The sequence below is a fragment of the Dromiciops gliroides genome, chromosome 1, assembly GCF_019393635.1.
Source record: "Dromiciops gliroides isolate mDroGli1 chromosome 1, mDroGli1.pri, whole genome shotgun sequence".
Lineage (NCBI taxonomy): Eukaryota > Metazoa > Chordata > Mammalia > Microbiotheria > Microbiotheriidae > Dromiciops > Dromiciops gliroides.
Window position 1 is genome coordinate 88,899,445 of NC_057861.1, and position 23,552 is coordinate 88,922,996.

Below are 23,552 nucleotides of genomic sequence, written 5' to 3' on the forward strand. Positions count from 1 at the left end.
GCTTGAAGGGATAGTAAAGGCCATTGAGATTAAATCCTTTATTTTACAAATGATGGAACTGAGGTACAGAGAGCTTAAGTGACTTGCCCAGTGTCAACCAATGAGTAAGTGTCTGGGGTGAGTTCTGAATTCGGGTCTTCCTGACTCCCAAGTCTAGCACTGTATCTACTTTACTGTGATGCCTATAATGTTTTGGTATTTAAATTTCTAGCAATATAGCCATAGGGGTAAAAGGAGCCTCAGAAACCATCTAATCTAACCCATTCATTTTTTATAAAAGAGAAATCTAAACCTATATAATTTATATATATAACCTATATAATTTATATATATATAATTTCAGTGACTTTCCCAATGTTAAAAAAAAACCAAACAAACAAACAAACAACAAACAACAACAACAAAAAAAACGATGATTCTGCTTGTCCCAATCCATTGAGGATTTGGACATTTCCATTGTAACGATTGGAATGACGCCACCTGCTGGATACTTACTGTAGAAGAGTTCTGCCCATGAAGCGAAGGTCTTTGAGGGCAAGACCAGGAGTCTTTTCTTTGGCGGGAGGAAGTGACGCGGACTAGTAGGAGGAGGAAGGAAGAGACTGGCGCTGACTCTGGGTCTCTTTCCTGAGGACGCTGGCAGAGAAGGGAGCTAGAAATGTGCTCTCCCTTTAATAGATAGGAATCTAGGCCTTTCTCTCTCTCTTTACCAAATTCTTATTCTCCTTAATAAATGCTTAAAAGTCTAACTCTTGCTAAAGCTTGTAATTGATTGGCGACCACTCATTAGATATTTTAGACAGTTTAGCTAGAATTTTAGCCCTTAACACCATCAAAGATGGAAATCCAGGCAATAATAATGAAATTGATCACCCTTTATTCTGGGAGAACTTTACAAAAAGAATGTTGCTTAACTTGAGGTATGGAGTAGTGGGTCAGAGAAGAGGTGGGGACAGCAGGAATAGAGAGAGGGGACAGTGATGTACCATGACTGGAACAGGAGAGGAGTGTAGAAGTTCTTTTTTTTTTTTTTATGTATAAGGTATTTTATTTTTTCCGTTACATGTAAAGATAGTTCTCAACTTTTGTTTATACAAGCTTTACAATTTCAGATTTTTCTCCCTCCCTCCCTCCCCCCTCCCCTAGACAGCAGGTAATCTGATATAGGTTATATCTATATATCTATATACATATACATATAGATAGATAGATATATACACACATATATATTTACACATAATAACATTAATCCTATTTCTGCATTAATCCTGTTACAAGACAAAAAATCAGAGCAGTGATGCAAAACCTCAAAATAGAAAAAAAAAAACAACAGCACCCAAAACAAAAGAAATAGTATGGTTCAATCAGCATCTATACTCCACAGTTCTTTTTTTTTTTTTTTCCCTTGGATTTGGAGATCCTCTTCTATCATGAGTTCCCTGGAACTCTTCTGTACCATTGCATTGGTGAGAAGAATATAGTCCATCACAGTAGGTCAACACTCAATGTTGATGATACTGTGTACAATGTTCTTCTGGTTCTGCTCATCTCACTCATCATCAGCTCACACAAGACCCTCCAGGTTTCTCTGAACTCCTCCTGCTCATCATTTCTTACAGCATAATGGTATTCCATTGTATTCATATACCACAACTTGTCCAGCCATTCCCCAATTGATGGGCACCCCCTCAACTTCCAATTCCTTGCTACCACGTAAAGAGCAGCTATAAATATTTTTGTACATGTGGGTCCCTTTCCCCCTTCCATGATTTCTTTGGGCAAAAGACCTAAAAGTGGAATTGCTGGGTCAAAGGGTATGCACAGCTTTATCGCCCTTTGGGCATAATTCCAAATTGCTCTCCAGAATGGTTGGATCAGTTCACAGCTCCACCAACAATGCATTAGTGTTCCAATTTTTCCACAGCTTCTCCAACATTTATTATCTTCCTTTTTTGTCATTTTAGCCAATCTGATAGGTGTCAGGTGGTACCTCAGAGTTGTTTTAATTTGCATCTCTCTAATCATTAGAGATTTAGAGCATTTTTTCATATGGGAATAGATAGCTTTGGTTTCTTCATCAGAAAACTGCCTGTTCATATCCTTTGACCATTTCTCAATTGGGGAATGACTTGGTTTCTTATAAATTTGATTTAATTCCCTATATATTTTAGAGATGAGGCCTTTATCAGAAGCACTGGCCTCAAAAATTGTTTCCCAGCTTTCTGCCACCCTTCCAATTTTGGATGTGTTGCTTCTGTTTGTACAAAAGTTTTTTTAATTTAATATAATCAAAATCATCCATTTTACATTTTATAATATACTCTATCTCTTGTTTGGTCAAAAACTGTTTTCCTTTCCAAAGATCTGATAAGTAGACTATTCCTTTCTCTCCTAATTTACCTATGGTATCACCTCTTATGTCTAAATCATGTATCCATTTTGACCTTATTTTAGTATAAGGTGTAAGATGTTGGTCTATGCCTAATTTCTGCCATATTATCTTCCAGTTTTCCCAGCAGTTTTTGTCAAATACTGAGTTCCTATCCCAGAAGCTGGAGTCTTTGGGTTTATCAAACATTACTTTACTAGTGTCATTTACTACTGCATTTCCTGAGCCTAGCCTATTCCACTGATCTACCACTCGATTTTTTAGCCAGTACCAGATAGTTTTAATGACTGCCACTTTATAGTAAAGCTCCAGGTTTGGTACCGCTAACCCACCTTCTTGTGAATTTTTTTTCATTATTTCCCTGGATATTCTTGATTTTTTTGTTTTTCCAGATGAATTTTGTGATTATTTTTTCTAGCTCTATAAAATAATTTTTAGGTAGTCTGATTGGTATGGCACTGAATAAGTAAATTAATTTAGGCAGTATTGTCATTTTTGCTATATTAGCTCTGCCTATCCATGAGCAATTGATATCTTTCCAATTATTTAGATCTGATTTGATTTGTGTGAAGAGTGTTTGGTAGTTCTGTTCATACAGTCCCTGGGTTTGTCTTGGCAAGTAGACTCCCAAGTATTTTATATTATCTACCGTTACTTTAAATGGAATTTCTCTTTCTATCTCTTGCTGCTGGACTTTGTTGGTCATGTATAGAAATGCTGATGACTTATGTGGATTGCCCCAATACATTTACAGTTCTTAAGAGTTATGAGTATCATCTTCCTGTGTAGGGATATAACCAGTTTAACCTAATAGGGTAACCTTTTTTTTCCCCTCTGTTTACCTTTTTAAACTTCTCTTGAGTCTTGTATGTTGAGATTGAATTTTCTATTCAGTTCTGGTCTTTTCACCAGGAAAGATTGAAAGTCCCCAATGTCATTAAATGTCCATCTTTTCCCCTGAAAGAAAATGCACATTTTTGCTGGGTAATAGATTCTCGGCTGCAATCCAAGCTCCTTTGCCTTCCGGAATATCATATTCCAAGCCTTGCGGTTCTTTAATGTTGAAGCTGCCAGGTCCTGAGCAATCCTGACTGTGGCTCCATGATATTTAAATTGCTTCTTTCTGACTGCTTGGAGTATTTTCTCCTTCACCTGATAATTCTGGAATTTGGCTACAATATTCCTTGGAGTTCTCCTTTTGGGGTCTCTTTCAGGAGGTGATCGGTGGATTCTTTCAATGATGATTTTATCCTCTGATTCTATGATATCAGGGCAGTTCTCCTTAATAATTTCCTGGAATATGGTGTCTAGATTCTTTTTCTGGTCATGGCTTTCAGAGGCAGTCCAATGATTCTCAAATTGTCTCTCCTAGATCTGTTTTCCAGATCAATTGTCTTTCCAATGAGGTATTTCACATTTTCTTCTATTTTTTCATTTTTTTGATTCTGCTTGACTAATTCCTGGTGTCTCATGGATTCCTTATCTTCCAACTGTCCCTCTTTAATTTTTAAGGCATTGTTTTCTTCAGTGAGATTATGTACCTTTTTTTTCCATTTGGCCAAATGAATTTTTTAAGGTTTTGTTTTCTTCAGTGAAATTATGTGCTTCCTTTTCCAAGCTGCTGATTCTTTTTTCATAGTTTTCTTGTGTTGCTTTCATTTCTCTCCCCATTTTTTCTTCTACCTCTCACAATTGATTTTTAAAATCTTTTTTGAGCTCTTCCAGGAAGGCTTTTTGTTCTTGAGAACAATTCACCTTCCCTCATGAGGCTTCAGATGTAGGCAATTTGAGGCTATTGTCCTCATCTGAGTTTGCGTTGACTTCTTCCCTATTGATATAGAAGCTCTCAATGGAGAGGGCTCTTTTTTGCTTCTTACTCATTATTGCAGCTTATTTATTTATTTTTTAAGTTGAGGTCTGCTCTGGGGGCACCAGGGTCCCTGTTTTGGAATTCTTGTGCAGGGTTATAGGTGCTGTGTGACCGGGTTTTTACTCTGAGGACTTTATGGTGTGTGGAGATCCCCCGCCCTGCACTTCCTGTCTGATTGTGCTTGGCCAGCCAGGCGCCGGACCCCGGCGTCTGATCCCGCCTGACCCGTTCGTGGCCCTCTCGGCCGGTGCAGGTAGGTTTTTCCACTGTCCTTCTTGGCCACCAGATTTTTGAACCAGGTTCCAGGGGCCTCAGTTGTTCAGCTGTGGCCCGCAGCTCCTGCTGACTTGCCCTGACCCCCTCGGCGCTGGGTTGCTGCCCTGTGCTGGGCCTCCCTTTTGCCCGAGTCAGACCGACCTTTTCCTGAAGTCTTCTAAATGATCTCTGGTTGGAGGACTGTGTCTCTCTGTCTCTTTGCAGGTTCTGTAGTTTCAGAATCCGTCCAGAGGCTTTATTTAATGTTTGTTTTGAGGGAACAGAAGGAGAGCTCAGGCAGCTTGCTGCTTCCTCTCCGCCATCTTGGCTCCGCCCCCGGAGTGTAGAAGTTCTGAGCAAAAAAGAGGGAGGAGATTATTATATAGCCGATAAACCCTGTAACAAGAAAGGATACACCTAGAAGATTTTGCTTGCTTTTCTGAGCTACCAAAATAAACTTCAAGAATTGATGGTGCTGGTGAAAAAACATTTTAAAAAATTATTACATTGTGATAGATTTGAACTAACATTTAAACTTAGACTAGACCTCAGGTAACAAAGAAGACAAAGAGACAAGTTCATTGCTAGGTCCCAGCTCAAAGACCTTTCAGCTTGGTAGAGCATGCATTCTCCTGGCATAGCCTGTGAAACCCCAGAGTCCTTTGTGCACCAGAATAACACATCAGAGGCTTATTTGAATGAGCCATAAAATGAACAAAGACAGTACATTTGGCCAAAGAACATGAGTACAGTTCATTGTAATTGGGCTGCTATGGGCAGAAGAAAGGAAAGTAAATGGGGAAAAACAATAAAAGCACATCAAAAACTTGCAGAGTGTCAGCCAGAGAACTTAAATTTTGTGAGTCTTTGGATAGGAGCTGGATATTTGCCTTTGTACCGTCTTGGCCAAAAAAAAAAAAAATAGGTGGAGTTGCCATACAAACTTATAAGACAAGTATGAAGATATCAGTAATATTTTTCTCACTTCAGGAAATTAAGGGATTTTAGGAATTTAGAAAAACTTATTTGTACCAGACAATATAGAGTGCTGGACTTGGAGTCAGGAAGTCCTAAATTTTAATCTTGCCTTAGGCGTTGATGAATTTTGTGACCCCTTGCAAGTCACTTAATGTAGTTTCTTTTTTTTTTTTTGGTGAGGCTATTGGGGTTAAGTGACTTGCCCAGGGTCACACAGCTAGTAAGTATCAAGTGTCTTATGCCAAATTTGAACTCAGGTCCTCCTGAATCCAGGGCCAGCGCTTTATCCACTGCACCACCTAGCTGCCCCTACTTAATGTCTTTTAACTTCACTTTCCTTATCTGTAAAATGTAAGACCTTCCTTAAAGGGATGTTGTGAGACTCATATGAGATAACAGTTGTAAACACTATTGTTATCTACCATTACTATTAACTGTTGATTATTTAGCCATTCATTAGAGAAGGGATGGTAAGAAACCATACTAAGAAGTAACAAGTCCCACTTTTTAGGACTTTGAAGATTATAAATTACTTGCTTCACAACAAGGATTTCAGGGAGTTAAAGTATTGCTCTATTCCTTTGATAGATGACAAACTTTAATTCTCAGAGAAATTAGCAGACAAACCAATAGACACATTTAAATAAAATCTTAATTTAAAGAGCATCCTGCCCCAAAAGAACATTTTTTAATCAAAAAAGTATTTTGTTATTTTTCAGTTACATGTAAAGATAGTTTTCAATATTTCTTCTCAGAAGATTTTTAGTTCCAAATTTTTCTCCCTCCCTTACTTCTCTCCCCCCTCCCCAAGACAGCAAGTAATCTGATATAGGTTATATATATATATATATATATATATATATATATATATATATATATATATATATATATATACACACACACACAATCACATTAAACATATTTCTGCAATAGTCATGTTGTTAAAGAAGAATCAGAGTTTTAATTTGCATTTCTTTAGTCAATAGTGATTTAGATAATTTTTTTCATATGGCAATAGATAGCTTCGATTTCTTAATCTGAAAACTGCCTGTTCATATCCTTTGACCATTTCTCAATTGGGGAAATGACTTATATTCTTATAAATTTGATTCAGTTCTCTATATAGTTTAGAAATGAGGCCTTTATCAGAAACACTGGTTGTAAAAATTATTTCCCAGCTTTCTGCTTTCTTTTTAATCTTGGCCGTATTGCCTCTGTTCAAAAACTGTTTTAATTTAATGTAACTAAAATGATCCATTTTGCATTTCGTAATTTTCTCTGTCTCTTGTTTGGTCATAAATTCTTCTCTTCTCCATAGATCTGAGAGGAAAACTATTACTTCCTCTCCTAATTTGCCTATGGTATCACCCTCTATGTCTAAATCATATGCCCATTTTCACCTTATTTTGGTATACTGTATAAGATGTTGGCCTACATCTAGTTTCTGCCATACTATCTTCCAGTTTTCCCAGAAGTTTTTGTCATATAGTACGTTCTTATCCCAGAAGCTCGAGTCTTTGGGTTTATCAAACAGTAGATTATTATAGTCATTTACTACTCTATCTCCTGTCCCTAACCTATTCCATTGATCCACCACTCTACTTCTTAGCCAGTACCAAATAGTTTTGATGACTGCCACTTTATAATATAGTTTTAGATTTGGTACTTCCAGCCCACCTTCCTATGCAGTTTTTATTAGTTCCCTTGATATTCTTGAGGTTTTTCTTCTTCCAGATGATTTTTATTATTTTTTACAGCTCTATAAAATAATATTTAGGTAGTCTGATTTGTATGGCACTCAATAAGTAAATTAATTTAGCTAGAATTGTCATTTTTATTATATTAGCTTGGCCTATCCATAAGTAATTGATATTTTTCCAATTATTTATATCTGATTTTATTTGTGTGCAAAGTGTTTTGTAATTGTGTTCATAGAGTTCCTGGGTTTGTTGTGGCAGGTAGACTCCCAAATATTTTATATTGTCTACAGTTATTTTAAATGGAATTTCTCTTTCTGTCTCTTGCTACTGAGTTATGTAGGTTTTATATCTTACAACTTTGCCACAGAGATTACTTCTTTCAGTTAATTTTTTAGTTGACTCTACAAAGATTCTATAACCTATCATATCTTCTTCAACAATAATTTTATTTCCTCTTTGCTTATACTTATTCCATCGACCTCTCTAAGAAAAATATTTTCATATATAAAGGAGAACAGAAAAAGAAAATTATGCATGATGTCATGAGTCTCTATTACATAAAGCTATGTGTTTGTATGCTTGTATTAAATTCAGCCTGTTACTTTTAAAGTTGTCTAGCTTGACTGTGTCTCTTTCTGAAATTTCAGTTCATTTCTGTGCATTTCCAAAAATATTCCAATAGTTTCCTTATTTATTAAGTTACATGGCTAGACTAGGTTATCTCTAGCATTCCTTCCAACTCCAAATCATATGATTCTAAGCAGAAGGTAAGCTAGGATTGAAGATTGAAGTCATTATTCTTTTTCATTTCCCCATCTGTGCCTCAGAGTTAATAAGCAGAGGCACAGGCTTTAAAACTAGGACTTTGGATCCCAAATCCAATTGATCTTCTCTTTCTGCCCTCTCCAAACTATCCTGACTCTTACTAAATGTGTGACTATGGACAAATCACTTTATTTCTCTATTCTGCAGTTATCTATAAAATTAGTATAATAATATCTAAAAAACTAATTACAGATGATGTGATGGTCAAAAGAGAATTATATGAAGGATTTTGAAACATTAAAGCACTATGTAAATATCACAATTTTTGGTGTCATTAGTATTAGTATTTTTTTTGTGGGGCCGTGAGGGTTAAGTGACTTGCCCAGGGTCACACAGCTAGGAAGTGTCAAGTGTCTGAGGTCAGATTTGAACTTAGGTCCTCCTGAATTCAGAGCCAGTGCTCCATCTGCTGCACCACCTAGCTGCCCCTCATTATTAGTAGTATTAATAAAATAATGACCAAAAATATTATTCTTAATCCTCAGTTCTGCTCATGTTACTCTCCTTTTTAAAACTATTTCATGTCTCCCTAGGGCTTACAGGGGAAAATTCAAATTCCTTAACATGGCACTTCTGGTCCAACACTCTTATTTTTAAATAAATAAATTAAGGACCATAGAAGTGGGGAAAAAATTAGTCCTCAGTATTTGAACTTAGGTCATCCAATTCCAAATACAAGTGCCCATTCTACTACAACAAGTCTTGGAAGAATAACATCATTGCCATCTGGTAGTCAATAGCTCTTCTATCCCTGAAGGGACTCATTGGCAGCAAAATGGACCTGCTGGGTTGAATTACCTAAACTGTATTGTCAGACCACTTCAAATGAGTCATATAGTTTCCTAGGACCTTAGAAACTGATATCTAATGTTTGACTTTTGGCATTTGGTTTTTTACTCATGTCTTTGGAATTGCTATTACAGGGAGAAAATGGACATCCTGGGATTCCTGGACTCAAGGGAGATAAGGTGAGCACATTGGAGACCACTGAATGGGTATATCTCACAATCATATGAATCACTTCCCTTCTCCTTTAGCCTCCTTAGGGAGTAAAACTAAAGGGGTCTATCAGTGTTAGGCTGAAATCAAACTTCTTTTCTGTCTCTGCCTGGACTGAGAGTCTATTTCACAAAGCCTGTCACTCATCAGTCATCACTGAGATTGGCTGTGATTTTGCAGTCACATTGTAATAGGAGATTCAATGCTTTTCCAGATTGATAAGACCTGTCAGCATTTATGGGCCAGGGGCATAACCCTTGAGAGGGCAGATTCACCTTCCTTCCACACCTCAAAAGCCTAATACTAGCACCATGAGAGGTAGGTCTACCCATATAAAAGATCTCTGTTGGAAGTGTCCTTATGGGGCTGGAAGGTAGCTTGTTGATTCTATTGTCTAGTTCCCATATTTGACACAGAAAAAAACCCCAAAATGCAAGTTGATAATAAATTAGTGGTAGGGCTATTACAAAAACCTAGGTCTTCTGGCTTCAGTGTCCACAATGTAGTGCCCTTTGCCTGAGAAAATTTGAGAACTCAGTTCTCTTTGGTCACACACAGATTTGCAACATCCTGTCATACATAAGAATCCCTTGAAAACTGATAAGGAACCCATTACTTTTTTAGGCAGCCCATTGTTGGAAAACTCTGATCATAAGTTTTTCATATTAACTTTTTTTTAACAAGGAACAAACAAAAATAGTATTTAATATATTTCTTATTGCTCTATAATATGTCCATCTCTATAGGGTATATACATACCTCAACAAAGCTCTACTCCCAAGACTCACTGCAGCATGGCAGTGACCATGATTTCTCAAAGGTTATGCCAGTGTTACACCATATTGTCTCTCCCGGCTCCGGTGACATTTCTGCTTATTTCTATTTGTGGTGTTCACTGAGCTTTTCTCTTCCACCTTCCTTTGGTCTTCAGTTAACCTCATTGGAATCAATGATATCTAGCATTTATATAATACTTTAAGTTTTGCAAATGCTTTGTATAGATTATCTCCTCTGAACCTCACAGAAATCTGTGAGATAGGTTGTGTTATTATCTTCATATTACAGTTGAGGAAAACAAGACTGAGATATGTTGAAGGGCTTGTCCGCAGTCTTACAGATATTAAGTGTCTCAGAATTTTAACTCAGGTCTTGCTGGATCTTAACCTAGAGTTTATTCCACTATATTACCTATATGCTACCATGTGCTAGGGTGTGGAGACCAATGATCTTCCCCCAAGCAAGTGGGATCTAAACTTTTTTATCTGCATAGCTTAAGGTTATGGGTTTTAGAACCCAGGCACATAGCCAGGTAGATGCATTCAGATTAATACTGTCAGAACTTTTAACTAAGTCTTCTCATGCCATGGAAATACCTGGCACCTAACAACTTGGGGTTAGAAAGCTTTTTGAACTTCCTATTAAAATTCTGATTCATAATCTGAATCCTCTCTAGCTATATGGGAGACTTTATGCAACCAGACTGGGGATGGAGGTCTTCCGGCTTTGAAATCCTCTTTTCTTGCCATGCAAATTTTCCTAGCCTCACGTTAGATCCTCAGGACTAAATTCTTTTCTTTATTAAGCATATCTGCCAACAACCCAATCAATGGGTTTTGCTTAGCATTCCAACTAAAGGAACAACCAGGAATTTACTGTATGGCAGAGTAGATGAAGGGGTGAAAATTCTGAGACAATTGAACATGTGAAGGAGGTGGGACAGGCTATGAAGGGCATTGAATGCCAGGCATTTGATCCTGGAGGTGATAATCCCCAGGAGTTTATTGAGGGGAAGGAAAAATATGGTGAGACCTGCATCTTAGAAAGATCACCTTGACAGCTGACTGTAAGATGAACTGGACTGGGGCAAGACTTTTAAACATCTAGCTAGCATGGTACAGGAGTAGTTGAAGGATGAGGTGATAAAGGCTTGCATCAGGTGGTAGTATCAGAGAAAAGAAGGGGATGTTCTCAAGAGATGTTATGAAGTTAAAATTTACAGGCATTGGCAACAGATTGAATATGGGAGTTGAGAAAGAGTGAGGATTTTGAGGATGACACCTAGGGTTGTTTTTGCTTTTGTTTGTTTGTTTGTTTTGTTTTTTAGTGAGGCAATTGGGGTTAAGTGACTTGCCCAGGGTCACACAGCTAGTGAGTGTTAAGTGTCTGAGGCTGGATTTGAACTCAGGTACTCCTGACTCCAGGGCTGGTGCTCTATCCTCTGTGCCACCTAGCTGCCCCTACACCTAGGTTTTTAGCCTAGGTAACTTGAAGGATGTTTGTGTGCTTAATTGGAAAGTTAAGAAGAGTGGAGTGTTTGGGGAGAAAAATAACGAGTTCAGTTTTAGATATGCTGAGTTTAAAATGTCTATGGAACATCCATTTCAAAATGTCATATAGGCGGTTGGAAATATGACACTGGAGGTCAGCAGAGAGGTTAGTACTGGAAAAGTAGATTTGAGAATCATCAGCATAGAGATGATAATTGAATCTATGGGAGCTGCTGAGATCACCAAGTGAAATTGTAATGAGGAAGATATAGGCCAAAACCTGTGGGACACCTATGATTAGCAGATAGGACCTGGATGAAGATCCAGCAAAGGAGATTGAGAAAGAGTTGTCAGATAGGTGGCAAGAGAATCGGGACAGAGGAATACCACCAAAACCTAGAGAGAAGAGAATAAGAAGAAGAGGGTGATTGACAGTGTCAAAGGCTTCAGGAGACCAAGGAGGATGAGGAATGAGAAAAAAATACAGTATGCAAAGGACTAGGGAATCAAAGGCAAAACCCAAACAGTCTTTCTAACATTTGATGGGTGTTCTAAGGCTATTTTTTCTACCTTAACATTCTTTGTTGGATTTTTTAAAGACCTGACTAAATTTTATATTCTTGTAGTCTATATTCTAATTTTGTCGTTCTTTCGTTTAAGTCATATTCAACTCTTTGTGACCCTGTCTGGGGTTTTCTTGGTAAAGTTATTGTATTGGTTTCCCATTTCCTAGATGAGGAACTGAGGCAGACACATAACCAGTGACTTGCCCAGGGTCACACAGCTAATAAGTGTCTGAGGCCACATTTGAACTCAGGAAGATGAGTCTTCATTGTGACTCTAATTTCTTTCTACCTGCCAAGGATCTCAGCCACATTTTTTTGTGAATTTCCTGCCTTTGGGTGCACCTGTGCTCACATAAAATACAACAGGGGTTTAAGAAAACAGCACTGTACAAACTACACAGCATAGCACGTGTAATTTAATCACTTAACTTGACTATCTTCAGTGATCATATGGAGAATATCACCCCTGCCCTAACTATACCACTAGGTTGTTAGTTGTTTTAAAGAGCTGATAAGATGACGTCTGTATTCCTTTCCCAATCCCTCCAAGCTGTTAGTTCCTTCCTTTTCCACGTTCCATCTACTCTGACTATATTTCCTATGCACCTGGATGGTTGCATGCCATCTCTTCTTTTAGAATATGAGTTCCTGGAAGGCAGAGATGGTTTTTGTCTTTCTTGGCATACCCAACATTTTAGCATAGTAACTGGCACAAAGTAAGAGCTTAATGCAATTATTGTTGACTGACTATATAACTTTGATGCATTTATTATTACTAATGCATTAAAATAATTCAAAATTCCACCATGATAAAGAGGTAGTATTGTAGCAGGAAAAATATTAGAATAGGAATCAGAACTGGAATCTCTGGCTCTGTCTTTACTCAGCTGTGTGATCTTGTATACGTTATTTGATCCCTCTCAACTTCAATTTCCTCACCTGTAAAATAAGGTATTTTTTTCTATTTCAGGGGTTCTTAACCATTTGTGTGTGTGTGTGTGTGTGTTTGTGTGTGTGTTTTATAGGCCCTTTTGGCAGTCTAGTTTAGCCTATAGACTCCTCAGAATAATGCCTTATAAAGTTGTAGCAAAAGTTCTATCTTCTGCAAAAATCCTTTCTCAGTCCTCCTTAATCTTAGTGCCTTCTCTCTAACACTAGCCACAATTTCCCCTGTATATATCTTGGTGATACATGTCTTGTTTGCATATTTTCTCCCCCATTAGACTGTAATATCCTTGCGATTAGGGGCTTTTTTGTCTTTTCTTATATTCCCAGTGTTTAGCACAATGCCTGACATTTTGTAGGTGCTCAATAAGTGTTAGTTGACTGGCAGACTAATGTTTTTAAATGTTTTAATATTTTACATAAAATAAAATATGTAGTATTGTAAAGAAAACCAATTATATTCAAATACAATTATCAAGAAAAATTTGAAATATTCACAGAGTTAAGTTCTCCTGGTCCACATAATCTCTATGATTTGTTTTAGCTCTGACACTGTATGTCCTAATATTCTATGTTTTAAGGCACCTGCCAGCTGTAACAATACCTACCAGTCAGTATTCTAACATCTCTTCTGCCTTCACCATTCTTTTGAGTAGGTCTCAAAGGCTTTTCCTCTTCCTATCTGCTAATGACATGCCTTCCCCATCACTTTTGGAGATATTTGCAATGGAAGACATCTCATTATAACAATTTCTGCTCTGTGAGAAACGGATCCATTTGAACCAGAGCCTACATGCCCAGCTCCATCACCCTGACAAAAGAGGGTTTTACTCAAACACAAATGACATTGGAGTTTTCGTTGTTCAGCTGAAGGCAGCAGGCACATAATCATTCAGATGAACATCCCCACCTTTCCTTCCTAGGCTGCTTGTTAGTGCTACAGTGAGCATCCAGAGGCATCATTTTCCCTGTCTGTGGTGTGATTTCATGCCCCTTTATCATCAATACTACCAACTGACTCAGCTCACTATGACTGTAGTATGTTATGAAGAAATATTTCCTCTGACAGAATAGAGGAGATCATTTATGTTGGATAGTGCTTTAGATTTGAAACAATACTTTCCCATCCATTATTCAATTTGATAATCAAAGCAACCTTGTTGGGGAAATGGGTCATGGATAATTATTTCCATTTGATAAATATTGAAACTGAGGACCAGAGAAAGGAAATGTCTTACAGGTTTCATATAATTTGAGCCCAAAAGGGACTTTATATTTAGTCTAACACATTCATCTTAGAGAGAAAGAAACTAAGACCCAGAGAGGAGAAATGATTTGTCCCAAATCATGCAACTAGTAAGTAAGTAGTAGGACCAAGACCTTAAATCTCAAGTATTTTCTAACTTGTAAGTCAGGAAAACATGGGTTCAAATCTTGTCCCAGAAATGTACTAGCTGGGTGAGCTTAGCTAGTTCCTTCTTATGTATAATGAAGGTGTTGACTTCGATGGTCTCTAATATTCATTCCATCTCTACAGCTATGACCCCCTTTCTCCAAATCTAGTGTCCTTTCAACTACATTGTTTTGTTTCACCCTTTCCTCTTGGGCATGTTTTGTTTATTTAGTGGGATTATAACATTTATTACAGGTCAGTTTGCAATTTAGAAAACCAGTTCCATTAAGTTCTGACAATAATTCTGTCATATAGATAGTAAGTAGGTAGTATTTATCTCCATTTTACAGCTGGGGAAACTGAGGCAAATAGAGGTTAAGTTACTTGCCCAGGTTCACATACCTAATAAATTCTGAGTCTGAATTTGAACTCAGGTCTTGACACGAAACTCAGTACTCGCTGAACCAGCTTGCTGCCTGGTTACACAATTAATAGGAAGCAAATATTTTGATTCTAACTCTTGTCCTCTTCTTCCTATGGCACACTACCTCTTGAGTTTTTAAGATCAAAAACCTTATGATTGTCTTACACCTTCTACAAACTCATAATGTTGGGTACATAATAGGCACTTCATAAGTTTTTCACCTTGACTTTTGAAACAAACCACTAAGATCTTTGGGACGACTTCATGTAGAGAATACTTATAGGGCAAAGGGCAGCTGTCTTCAAGCCTTTGATTCCTACAGTGGAATTATCAACTCCTTGAAGACATGGTCTTTTGACTCCTAGAACTTAAAACTGTGCCTAGAGCACAGTGTCCATTTAATAAATTCTTGTTGATTGATTGATTTGATTTGATGGTTTCCATGATGGCAAAGAGATTAGACTCCTTCTAGATGTACCCAGAGGACAAGGTTATGAGTTATGAGAGACTTTTGCAGAGGCAAATTTCAGTTTGGTGGGTGGAGGGTAGCATGGACCCTAACTGAGTTATCCGTAATTGGAATGGACTGCCTTGGGGAGGGTAGGATCCCCCTCAATGGAGATTTCCACTTATAGTAGATAGCCCTTGATGAGGGTGCTGCTATAAAGAAGACTGGTCAGGTACAGGGTATATAGACAATGTCACTTCTGAGATCCTATTCACCACCTAGATTCCATTCTTCTGGGGTGTCTTAGGGACTTTAAAGACAAATTGGTTATCTGTATCTCAGGGTTTTTATTTATTGCCAAAGTTGACATGGAATGGGAGAATGTAGGCTGGCATTACAAATCTGCCACTTCCTGTATGAATTTGGGAAAGCCAATCAACCACTTAAGTTCTCTGGATCTCAGTTTCCTCATTTGCAAAATTATAAGATTGGGTAAACTACCTTTAAGGTCCATTCTGGCTCTAAATCTATTGCGACCTGCAGTGCGGAGAGTCTGATTCTTCATCAGGGCTTTCGATCATCTAAATCCCTTTCATTGATGTTATCATGATTAGATGTAAACTGATTAACACAGTGATCAACCATGATTCCAAAAGACCAATGATGAAACATGCCATGCCCTTCCTGACATAGAAATAGTAGACTTGTTGTGACAATGGAACCATACATATTTGTGGACATGTCAAATTCAAGAACAGATTTGCTTGACTGTGCATATTTGTTGCAAGTGTTTATTAGTCTTTTTTTTTTCTTCAAGAGCAGTGGTGGAAAAGATAATTTTGTTATTAATTGAAAAAATTAATTTAATTTAAAAATAATGATTGAATGTTTTCTTTCATCTTTTTTTTTTTTTCATTCTAGGGCTCCTTGGGTTTATCTGGTCCCCCGGGGAGAGAAGGAGCCAAAGGCATCCAGGTGAGCTTCATGGGGTGGTATATTGGAATTAATGATCTGAGTCCCCTTCAATTTATGACTCCAAAGTTCTATCTTCATTTCTCTACAAGTCTAATATTCTGTAATTTTGAGAGGCAGATTCCATGAATTTAGGATACACTGGGAAGATCTTTAACTCTGGTGTCAGAAGTCCATGATTTAAATCTCAACTTTGATGTCTGACCTTAGAAAAGTCACTTAAACTCCCTGGGCTTCAGTTTCCTCCTCTATAAAAAAAGTGCATTTATACTAGATGGCTTCCTTTCCAGCTCCAGACCTATGATACTTTGATGATATTCTAAGATTCTGTGGATATAAGATTATTTTTCAAAAACACAATTCTTAGATTCTGCAAGCTCAAATTCTAGCTATCCTCTCAATACATTTCATTAAATACATTATGTGCATCAGGGCCAGGGGAAATGGAGAGAAATGAATTGTTATTGAGTGGAGCACATCTTAGGGAGCAGGGTAGCCATTTCCAGAGCAACAGAAGCCAGCGGCTAAAGGTTAATAGTCGACATGTCCCTGCTCCTATCTAGCACAGAGTGGTGTGTGACTTCCCTTAGATTAAATGTGCAAAGATTCTCCTACTATCAGTCTTCTAAGTGAGGAGAGGAAAAAGGCCTATGGCCTGGGGACTTCCCAAGTGATGAAAGCAGTATGCCCTCCAGGCTGTGGGGTGGGTATAGGGCTCTATAGGAGCTGGAGAGAAAGGGTTGGGTCTCTGATTGGAGATTTATTCTTCCTTCCAACCACAGTATGATTTGGGTTGTACGGGAAGGAAAAAACTGGGAACAGAGATGTACCCACCATAATTTTGTCAGGCAGCTGTGGCTTGTCAGCTCAGGGGGTTAGAACAGCAGTGATAATGAGGCTGAGGTCATCCACTCTTTCCCCACAGGGGCCAGTTAGCTTCTCCCCAATTTGTGGCCACAGCCCAAGCTCCTAACCCTGTCTGGCCTTTCATAGTGAGCAGGTACTTGGAAATGAAAACTCATTTTAATCCAGTATAAGCCAAACAAGGCAAATATACTCAGAAGCAAAATAACAATATGATTCAGCTCAAAGACAAACACAAGATATTTTTAGAATTTTCCTTTGGTCTGACTTATCTTTACCAAAGTTAACCACTACCATTAGGAGCAGATAAGAGAGATTTAAATTTTCAGGCCTTTGCCAAGCAGTTTGGCTTGATATCAGAAAAAAAAATCCTAAAAATTATAGGAGTGGGGCAGCTAGGTGGCCCAGTGGATAGAGCACCAGCCCTGGATTCAGGAGGACCTGAGTTCAAATCCAGCCTCAGACACTTGACATTAGCTGTGTGACCCTGGGCAAGTCACTTAACTCCAATTGCCTCACCAAACAAACAAACAAACAAACAAAAAATTATAGGAGGGTAAGTGATTAGCTCCAGGACAGAGAGTGAAGATTCAAACCTAGTCTTTCAGATTGTAAATCCTTGTGTTCTTTTTACTACATCACAGGGACTCCTGAGAATGGAAGGTGTTTCTAATGTCTCCAAGTTGCCTTTTATTCCTCAGCTAGTACAGGCTTCATCTATGTAACTTTGGGCAGTGTATTTAGTCTCCTCACCTACCTTAAATGTCTTCATATATAAAATGAATGGATTAAAGCAATGATTCTCCAAATCCAATACAAGGATTCCCTGGGGTCTTTGAAGTCAAAACTATTTTCATAAGATGTTATTTACCTATTACAATACCCCTCTGTTTTCTAACCACATAATTGTATGAGGCTGGATTTTCTTCATATACTCCAACCAAAATTACATACCACAACTGATTGAATATAGGAACAGATATAAAGATTGAGATGTCTTTACTGAGTTAGTCATAAAAGATCTGCAAAAATATATAAAATCATGCTGCTTTTCTCACCATTTTTTGTTTTGAAAAAGTATTATTTTTCATAATTATATTTTAATGTTAAAATGTGATGGGTTTATTCTTATTTTAGTGAATTAATAAATATTTTTTAAATGTACTGGTTTATTTCTAATACAGTAAATATTTATAGATATAGAGCACATAAACAAAAACCCTTTATGGTCATCAATAACTTTTAAGAATGTAAAGGGATCTTGAGACCATAAAATTTGAAAACTGGCTGGATTTAAATAATGATCTCCAGGGTTCCTTCCAGTGCTAAAAATAAAATCTATACTCAAGGACCTTTGTAGTTTTCATAGCCTATGTGCTAAACCCAACTTTCTGTTTTCTGACATGTTATGTTTCATTGCTAATATGGAAATACATTTTGCATGACTCCATGTATAACCGATATCATATTGCTTGCCTTCTCAAGGCCTGGAGGCAGGGAGGGAGGAAGGGAGAGAATTTGTAACTCAAAATTAAAAAAAAAATGAATGTTAAAACCTTTTAAAAATATGTAATTGGGAAATATTTAATGAAATAAATTAAAATATATTTTAAAAACACACTATGTTTTAAGATCCCTTTTAAATTTCAACTATATATACAGATATATACACATATACGTATACACACACACACACACACACACATATATATATATATATATATATATATATATATATATATATGTATGTATATATATATATATGTATGTATATATATATATTCAAGTCCCTTCTAGTCCTAATAGCTAAGGACATTTGGGACTCATTCTTTTCATGAATCGGAGACCACCATATTGGCTCAGGTTGTAACAATGTTTTGTTTCCATGCAGGGTGAACCAGGGGAGCCTGGGGAACCTGGATTACCTGGTGAGGTGGGTCTGAAGGTAAGGTTTTTATTTTGTAGATTGTAAGTTCCTCAATCATTGCTCTTTTATTGTTCCTTACACACAGCAGGCACTTAATAAATATTTATTGAACTGAATTATGGTTAGATGGTTTTTCTATATTCAACAGATTAATCCAGATGGATATGCATTTATAAAAATATACTTTCAAAAGTTCAGCTAGTCAGCTAGGTGAAATTGGCTTTGAATGAACTCATGAAAGATTCTATGGTCCATAAGATTATAGTCTATTAGAGGAATAAAATGAAAATAGTGATGACTAGGAGTGCATTAGAGAGGTGTAAAGCAAAATGGTCTGTGCAGTCTAAGGGGGGCGGGTTATTACTGATCAAAAAGCCTTAATGGATGAGATGCCATTAGAGTTGTATTTTAAAAGAATGTGTAGGGATTCCACAAGCAAAGAAAGGAATAGAGAATGTTGCAGATTTATCATAGGGGATAGTCTGAATAAAAGCAGAAAGGTGGGAAGGTGGAAGGCTCATTGGGGGAATCTGTGACTTGTCCAGTATTCCTTGACTTTAATATGTGGATGTAATCAGCATGAGGTCAGATGGTATGAGTGCATGGGCACCAGTTTTCGGAGTCCCTCAACTATCAGATAGAAGAATATGAACTTGATTTAGTAATCTGTAAAAGGCCCCTAAAGATTTTTGAGCAGATATTTTTGAGTGGCATGACCAAAACTACATAAGGAAGATAATTTGGGCTGCAATATCAAGACTAGATTGGAGGAAGGGGGTAAGGAGAAACTGGATATAACATAAGGGGTGACTGCAGTGGTCCAAGTAAATAGCAATCAGAGCCTATACCAAGGTGGTTACAGTGAAAAGGTAACATTCAAAAAGTTTTTAAAGTTTTGATTGACAGGACCTGATAACTAATTGGATATGAGATGTGAGGGAGAGGAAAAGGTCAAAGATAGCTCCAAGGCTACATGCAGAATAGATTGGCTAAATGGTGGAGCCTAAGAGCCAAAGAGTCCATTTCAAAGGAGGAGAACCCAGTATGTAGGAGGAGGGAGAGAGTTATATGCTGTGGGCATTTGTATTTGCCACAGTCAGAAGCAGGAGCTGGCAGCCCTTGGCACAAGCAGACTTTGGTATTCCCATCTTTCTTCAGTTAAATAGTGCTTATATAGACTGTCCAAAAAGAAGACTGTGCCTCAGCAATGTCCAGACTCTCTCCAGTTTTGTCCTCAGGACTCACCCAGGATCTTGCTGACTGCAGAGGAAAGTGTGAATTGTGAGAAGTTTGAGGAATTGCAGCCATTGTTTTCACTTAGCAATTCATCAGCAAGGTCCAGAGAAGTGGGAGATGGGAGGGAATGAGCCAGAATTGGAAAGGTCACAGCTACCATTATAGTTGGCACAACCACAGGCCTAGCAAAACAACTTCTCTTTGGGGAGCAGCTAGCTGGCACAGTGGATAAAGCACTGGCCCTGGTTTAAGGAGGACCTTAGTTCAAATCCAGCCTCAGACACTTGACACTTACTAGCTATGTGACCCTGGGCAAATCACTTAACCCTCATTGTCCCACAAAACAAAAACAAAAAACCTCTTTGTAAGGAAACCCTGTCCTTCCCATGACAGGTATTTGTATAAGATTCTCAGTAGAGACATCTTATGTTAATGTTTTTGCTTATATTTTCCCTACCCATGGAAAGATGACCACCCCTGCATTGAAACTGACTTCAATAACCTGGGAAGTTTAGTCTAGAGAAAATAAAATATAGTAAGGTCATGGTGGTGGAGTTGATTGTTGTCAGAGAGAGGTTAATTTGAATCCTGCTAGATGCTTTTTAGCTTTGTGACTCTGTTCAAGTCATTTAACCTCTGTCTGCCTCTGTTTCTTCATCTGTAAAATGAGGGAGTTGAATTTCATGGCCTGTGAGGTTTCTTTCAGGCATAAATCGATAATCTTAGGAAATCTTAGCATCTTTTTATCTCCCTTGATCCTGACCATCTTGAGGGACAGGCCAGGCAAGAATTATCATTCCCATCTTGCTGATAAGGCAACTGAGGCCAAAGGAGGGAGGTTCTTGCCCTTGCCCTACCCCGCTTACTAGGACTCTGTGAAGAAAGTACTTGTAAGACTTATGACACTTTACAACTTGATTTTAAATGAAGAGGTTTGGAGAGGATGTTGATTAAGCCAGAGGAAAATAGTACAAATTTCTATTGCACTTTTACATTTAAAGCACTTTTCTCAATACATCTTATGAGGAGTGCAAATAATGATGTCATCCATTTAAAGATAAGGAAAATGAGACTCAGAGAGATGTTGTGCTTGGCCCAGATCACATAGCAAGCAGGAATCAGAGCCCAGATTCAAATCCATGTCTTCCCACCTGAAGTTAAACAAGTCAGCAAGTTTTTATTAGTCACCTACTATATGCCAACCACCGTGCTAGGCACTGGAAATACAAGTACTAAGAATGAAATAATCCCTAATTGTAAGATGTAATGAATGAGATGTCTTAATAGAATATGTAGGGATTCCATAAGTAAAGAAAGGGATAGAAAATGTTGTGGGTTTATTATAGAATAGTCTGAGTAAAGGCATAAAGATGGAAAGGTATAAGGCCTATTGGTGATCAGTTAATTCTCTAGGAGCTCACTTTCTTTTTTTTTTTTTTAAGTGAGGCAATTGGGGTTAAGTGACTTGCCCAGGGTCACACAGCTAGTAAGTGTCAAGTGTCTGAGGCCAGATTTGAACTCAGGTACTCCTGACTCCAGGGCTGGTGCTCTATCCACTGCGCCACCTAGCTGCCCCAGGAGCTCACTTTCTAATGGAGGAGGAAAGAAGATAGAGTGTGTGTCTAGCATATCCATAATATCATAACATATCTATAAGGTGAATAAATACAAATAAAGCAAAATAGCTAATTACAAGGTAATTTGAGAAGAACAGTTGCATTCTGGGAATGAGGAAAGGCTTCATGAAGAAGGCAGTGATTAAATTTCATCTTAAGGGAAGAGAGGGACTCTATGAGGCAGCATTAAGGAGGGAATGACTTACACGAATGTGAGCTGGCCATTGCAAAGGCATGGAGGTGAGAGACGGGATTCCATGGGTCTGAGGAACAAAAAGAAGGCCAGGATGACTTGATCACAGGGAATGATGCTCAATAAAATTGGAAAGGGCTTTGTAAACTAATCAGTAGAATGTATACTTTATCCTAAAGCCAATCATAAGGCATTGTAGTTGGCTGAGTAGGGAAGTTAGTTTGTCAAATCTGTGCTTAAGGAAAATTGCTTTGGCAGTAGTGCATAGGAAAGACTGGAGAAGTGAGAGACTTGAGGCAGAGAGACCAATTAGGAGGTTGCTGCAAAAATCTAGATGGGAGGTGATGAGGGCTTGAACTAAGATTACATCTCTGTGAATGGAAAGAAGGGGGTCAGATGTGAGAGATGTTGCGAAGCTAGAAGTTTAAAGATTTTGGCAACAGATTGGGGGTATAACAAGAGGTACAATAAAGTTTCCAAGATAATGTCAAGGTTAGGAACCTGAGATACTAGAAGGACAAGGGTATCTTTGACAGAAATAGAAAAGGCTTTAAATGTCCATTTTGGACATCTATAATTTAAGTTTGATTTGAAATATTCAGTAGACAATTGGTTTTGTAAGACTGAAGTCCAGGGGAGAAACAAGGACTCTCTCTCTCTCTCTCTCTCTCTCTCTCTCTCTCTCTCTCTCTCTCTCTCTCTCTCTCTCTCTCTCTCTCTTTTCTCTTCCTCCCTCCCCCCCCTTCATCAAGATATCCATATATCCATTCATTCTTCTATAACGATTGGAATGACACCAGCTGGTGGAGATTTAATGTAGTGAAGCACCTCCATGAGGTGAAGGCCTCTGAGGGCAAGCCATGTGATCAAGGTCCTTAGCGTCACTTCCATTTGCTTGTGGGTACTGTCTATCAAGGCTACAAGCCAGTCAACTTGAGGAGCCTCCCATTTCTGGGAGGAGGACACGAAGTAGGAAGGGGACAGAGGGGTTCTGTCTCTTGGTTCCTGACCTTGCCATGGTGGGTCGGATTATAGGGTCTCTTAGAAATAGATTTTTACCTTTCTCTCTGATCCTAATGCTCTTTAGTAAATACTTAAATTATAATTAAATAGTAAATACTTAAATAGTAAATACTTAAATAGTAAATACTTAAATTATAATTAAATTATAAGCTAAAGCTTATAATTTATTGGCGACCACTCACTAGATATTTTAGACAGTATAGCTAGAATTTTAGACCCTTACACTTCTATCCATTCTTCCATCCATCTATTTACCTATCTATCTGTCATTCTATCGACTTATTTGCCAACTACATAGAAATGATAATTAAACTTGGAAACTGATAAAGTTAGCAAGATAGAGAAAAGATATCCTAGGACAGGACCTGGAGAAATATCAATAGTTAAGGGGCCTGGTATGGTATGAGTGAATGTCAAGTCAAGAAGTATTGATCAGTGCTTACATGTGCCAGGCCCTGTACTAAGTGCCAGGGATACAAATATAAGAAAAAAATTAAAGGCAGCCCCTGCCCACAAGAAGCTTTTCTTTCAATGGGGCAAGATGACAAATAAATTTAGGGCTGAAAAGTAGGTGGAGGGGAGTACTAACATGTAGTAATGGTCATAAAAGGCTGAGAATGAAGGATGGTTGGAAACTCTGCCTCAAAATGAAAGTTCTAGAA

General features: G+C 37.9%; 1 protein-coding gene across 1 annotated transcript in view; it reads left to right on the forward strand.

Annotated features, from left to right (window-relative positions):
- The window catches only part of COL22A1 (collagen type XXII alpha 1 chain), a 567,886-nt gene that overhangs the window by 255,486 nt on the left and 288,848 nt on the right, over positions 1-23,552 (forward strand). Inside the window, 3 exon segments of the mRNA XM_043991519.1 lie at positions 8,941-8,985; positions 15,981-16,034; positions 18,787-18,840. Of these exon segments, the coding sequence (XP_043847454.1) occupies positions 8,941-8,985; positions 15,981-16,034; positions 18,787-18,840 (153 nt within the window).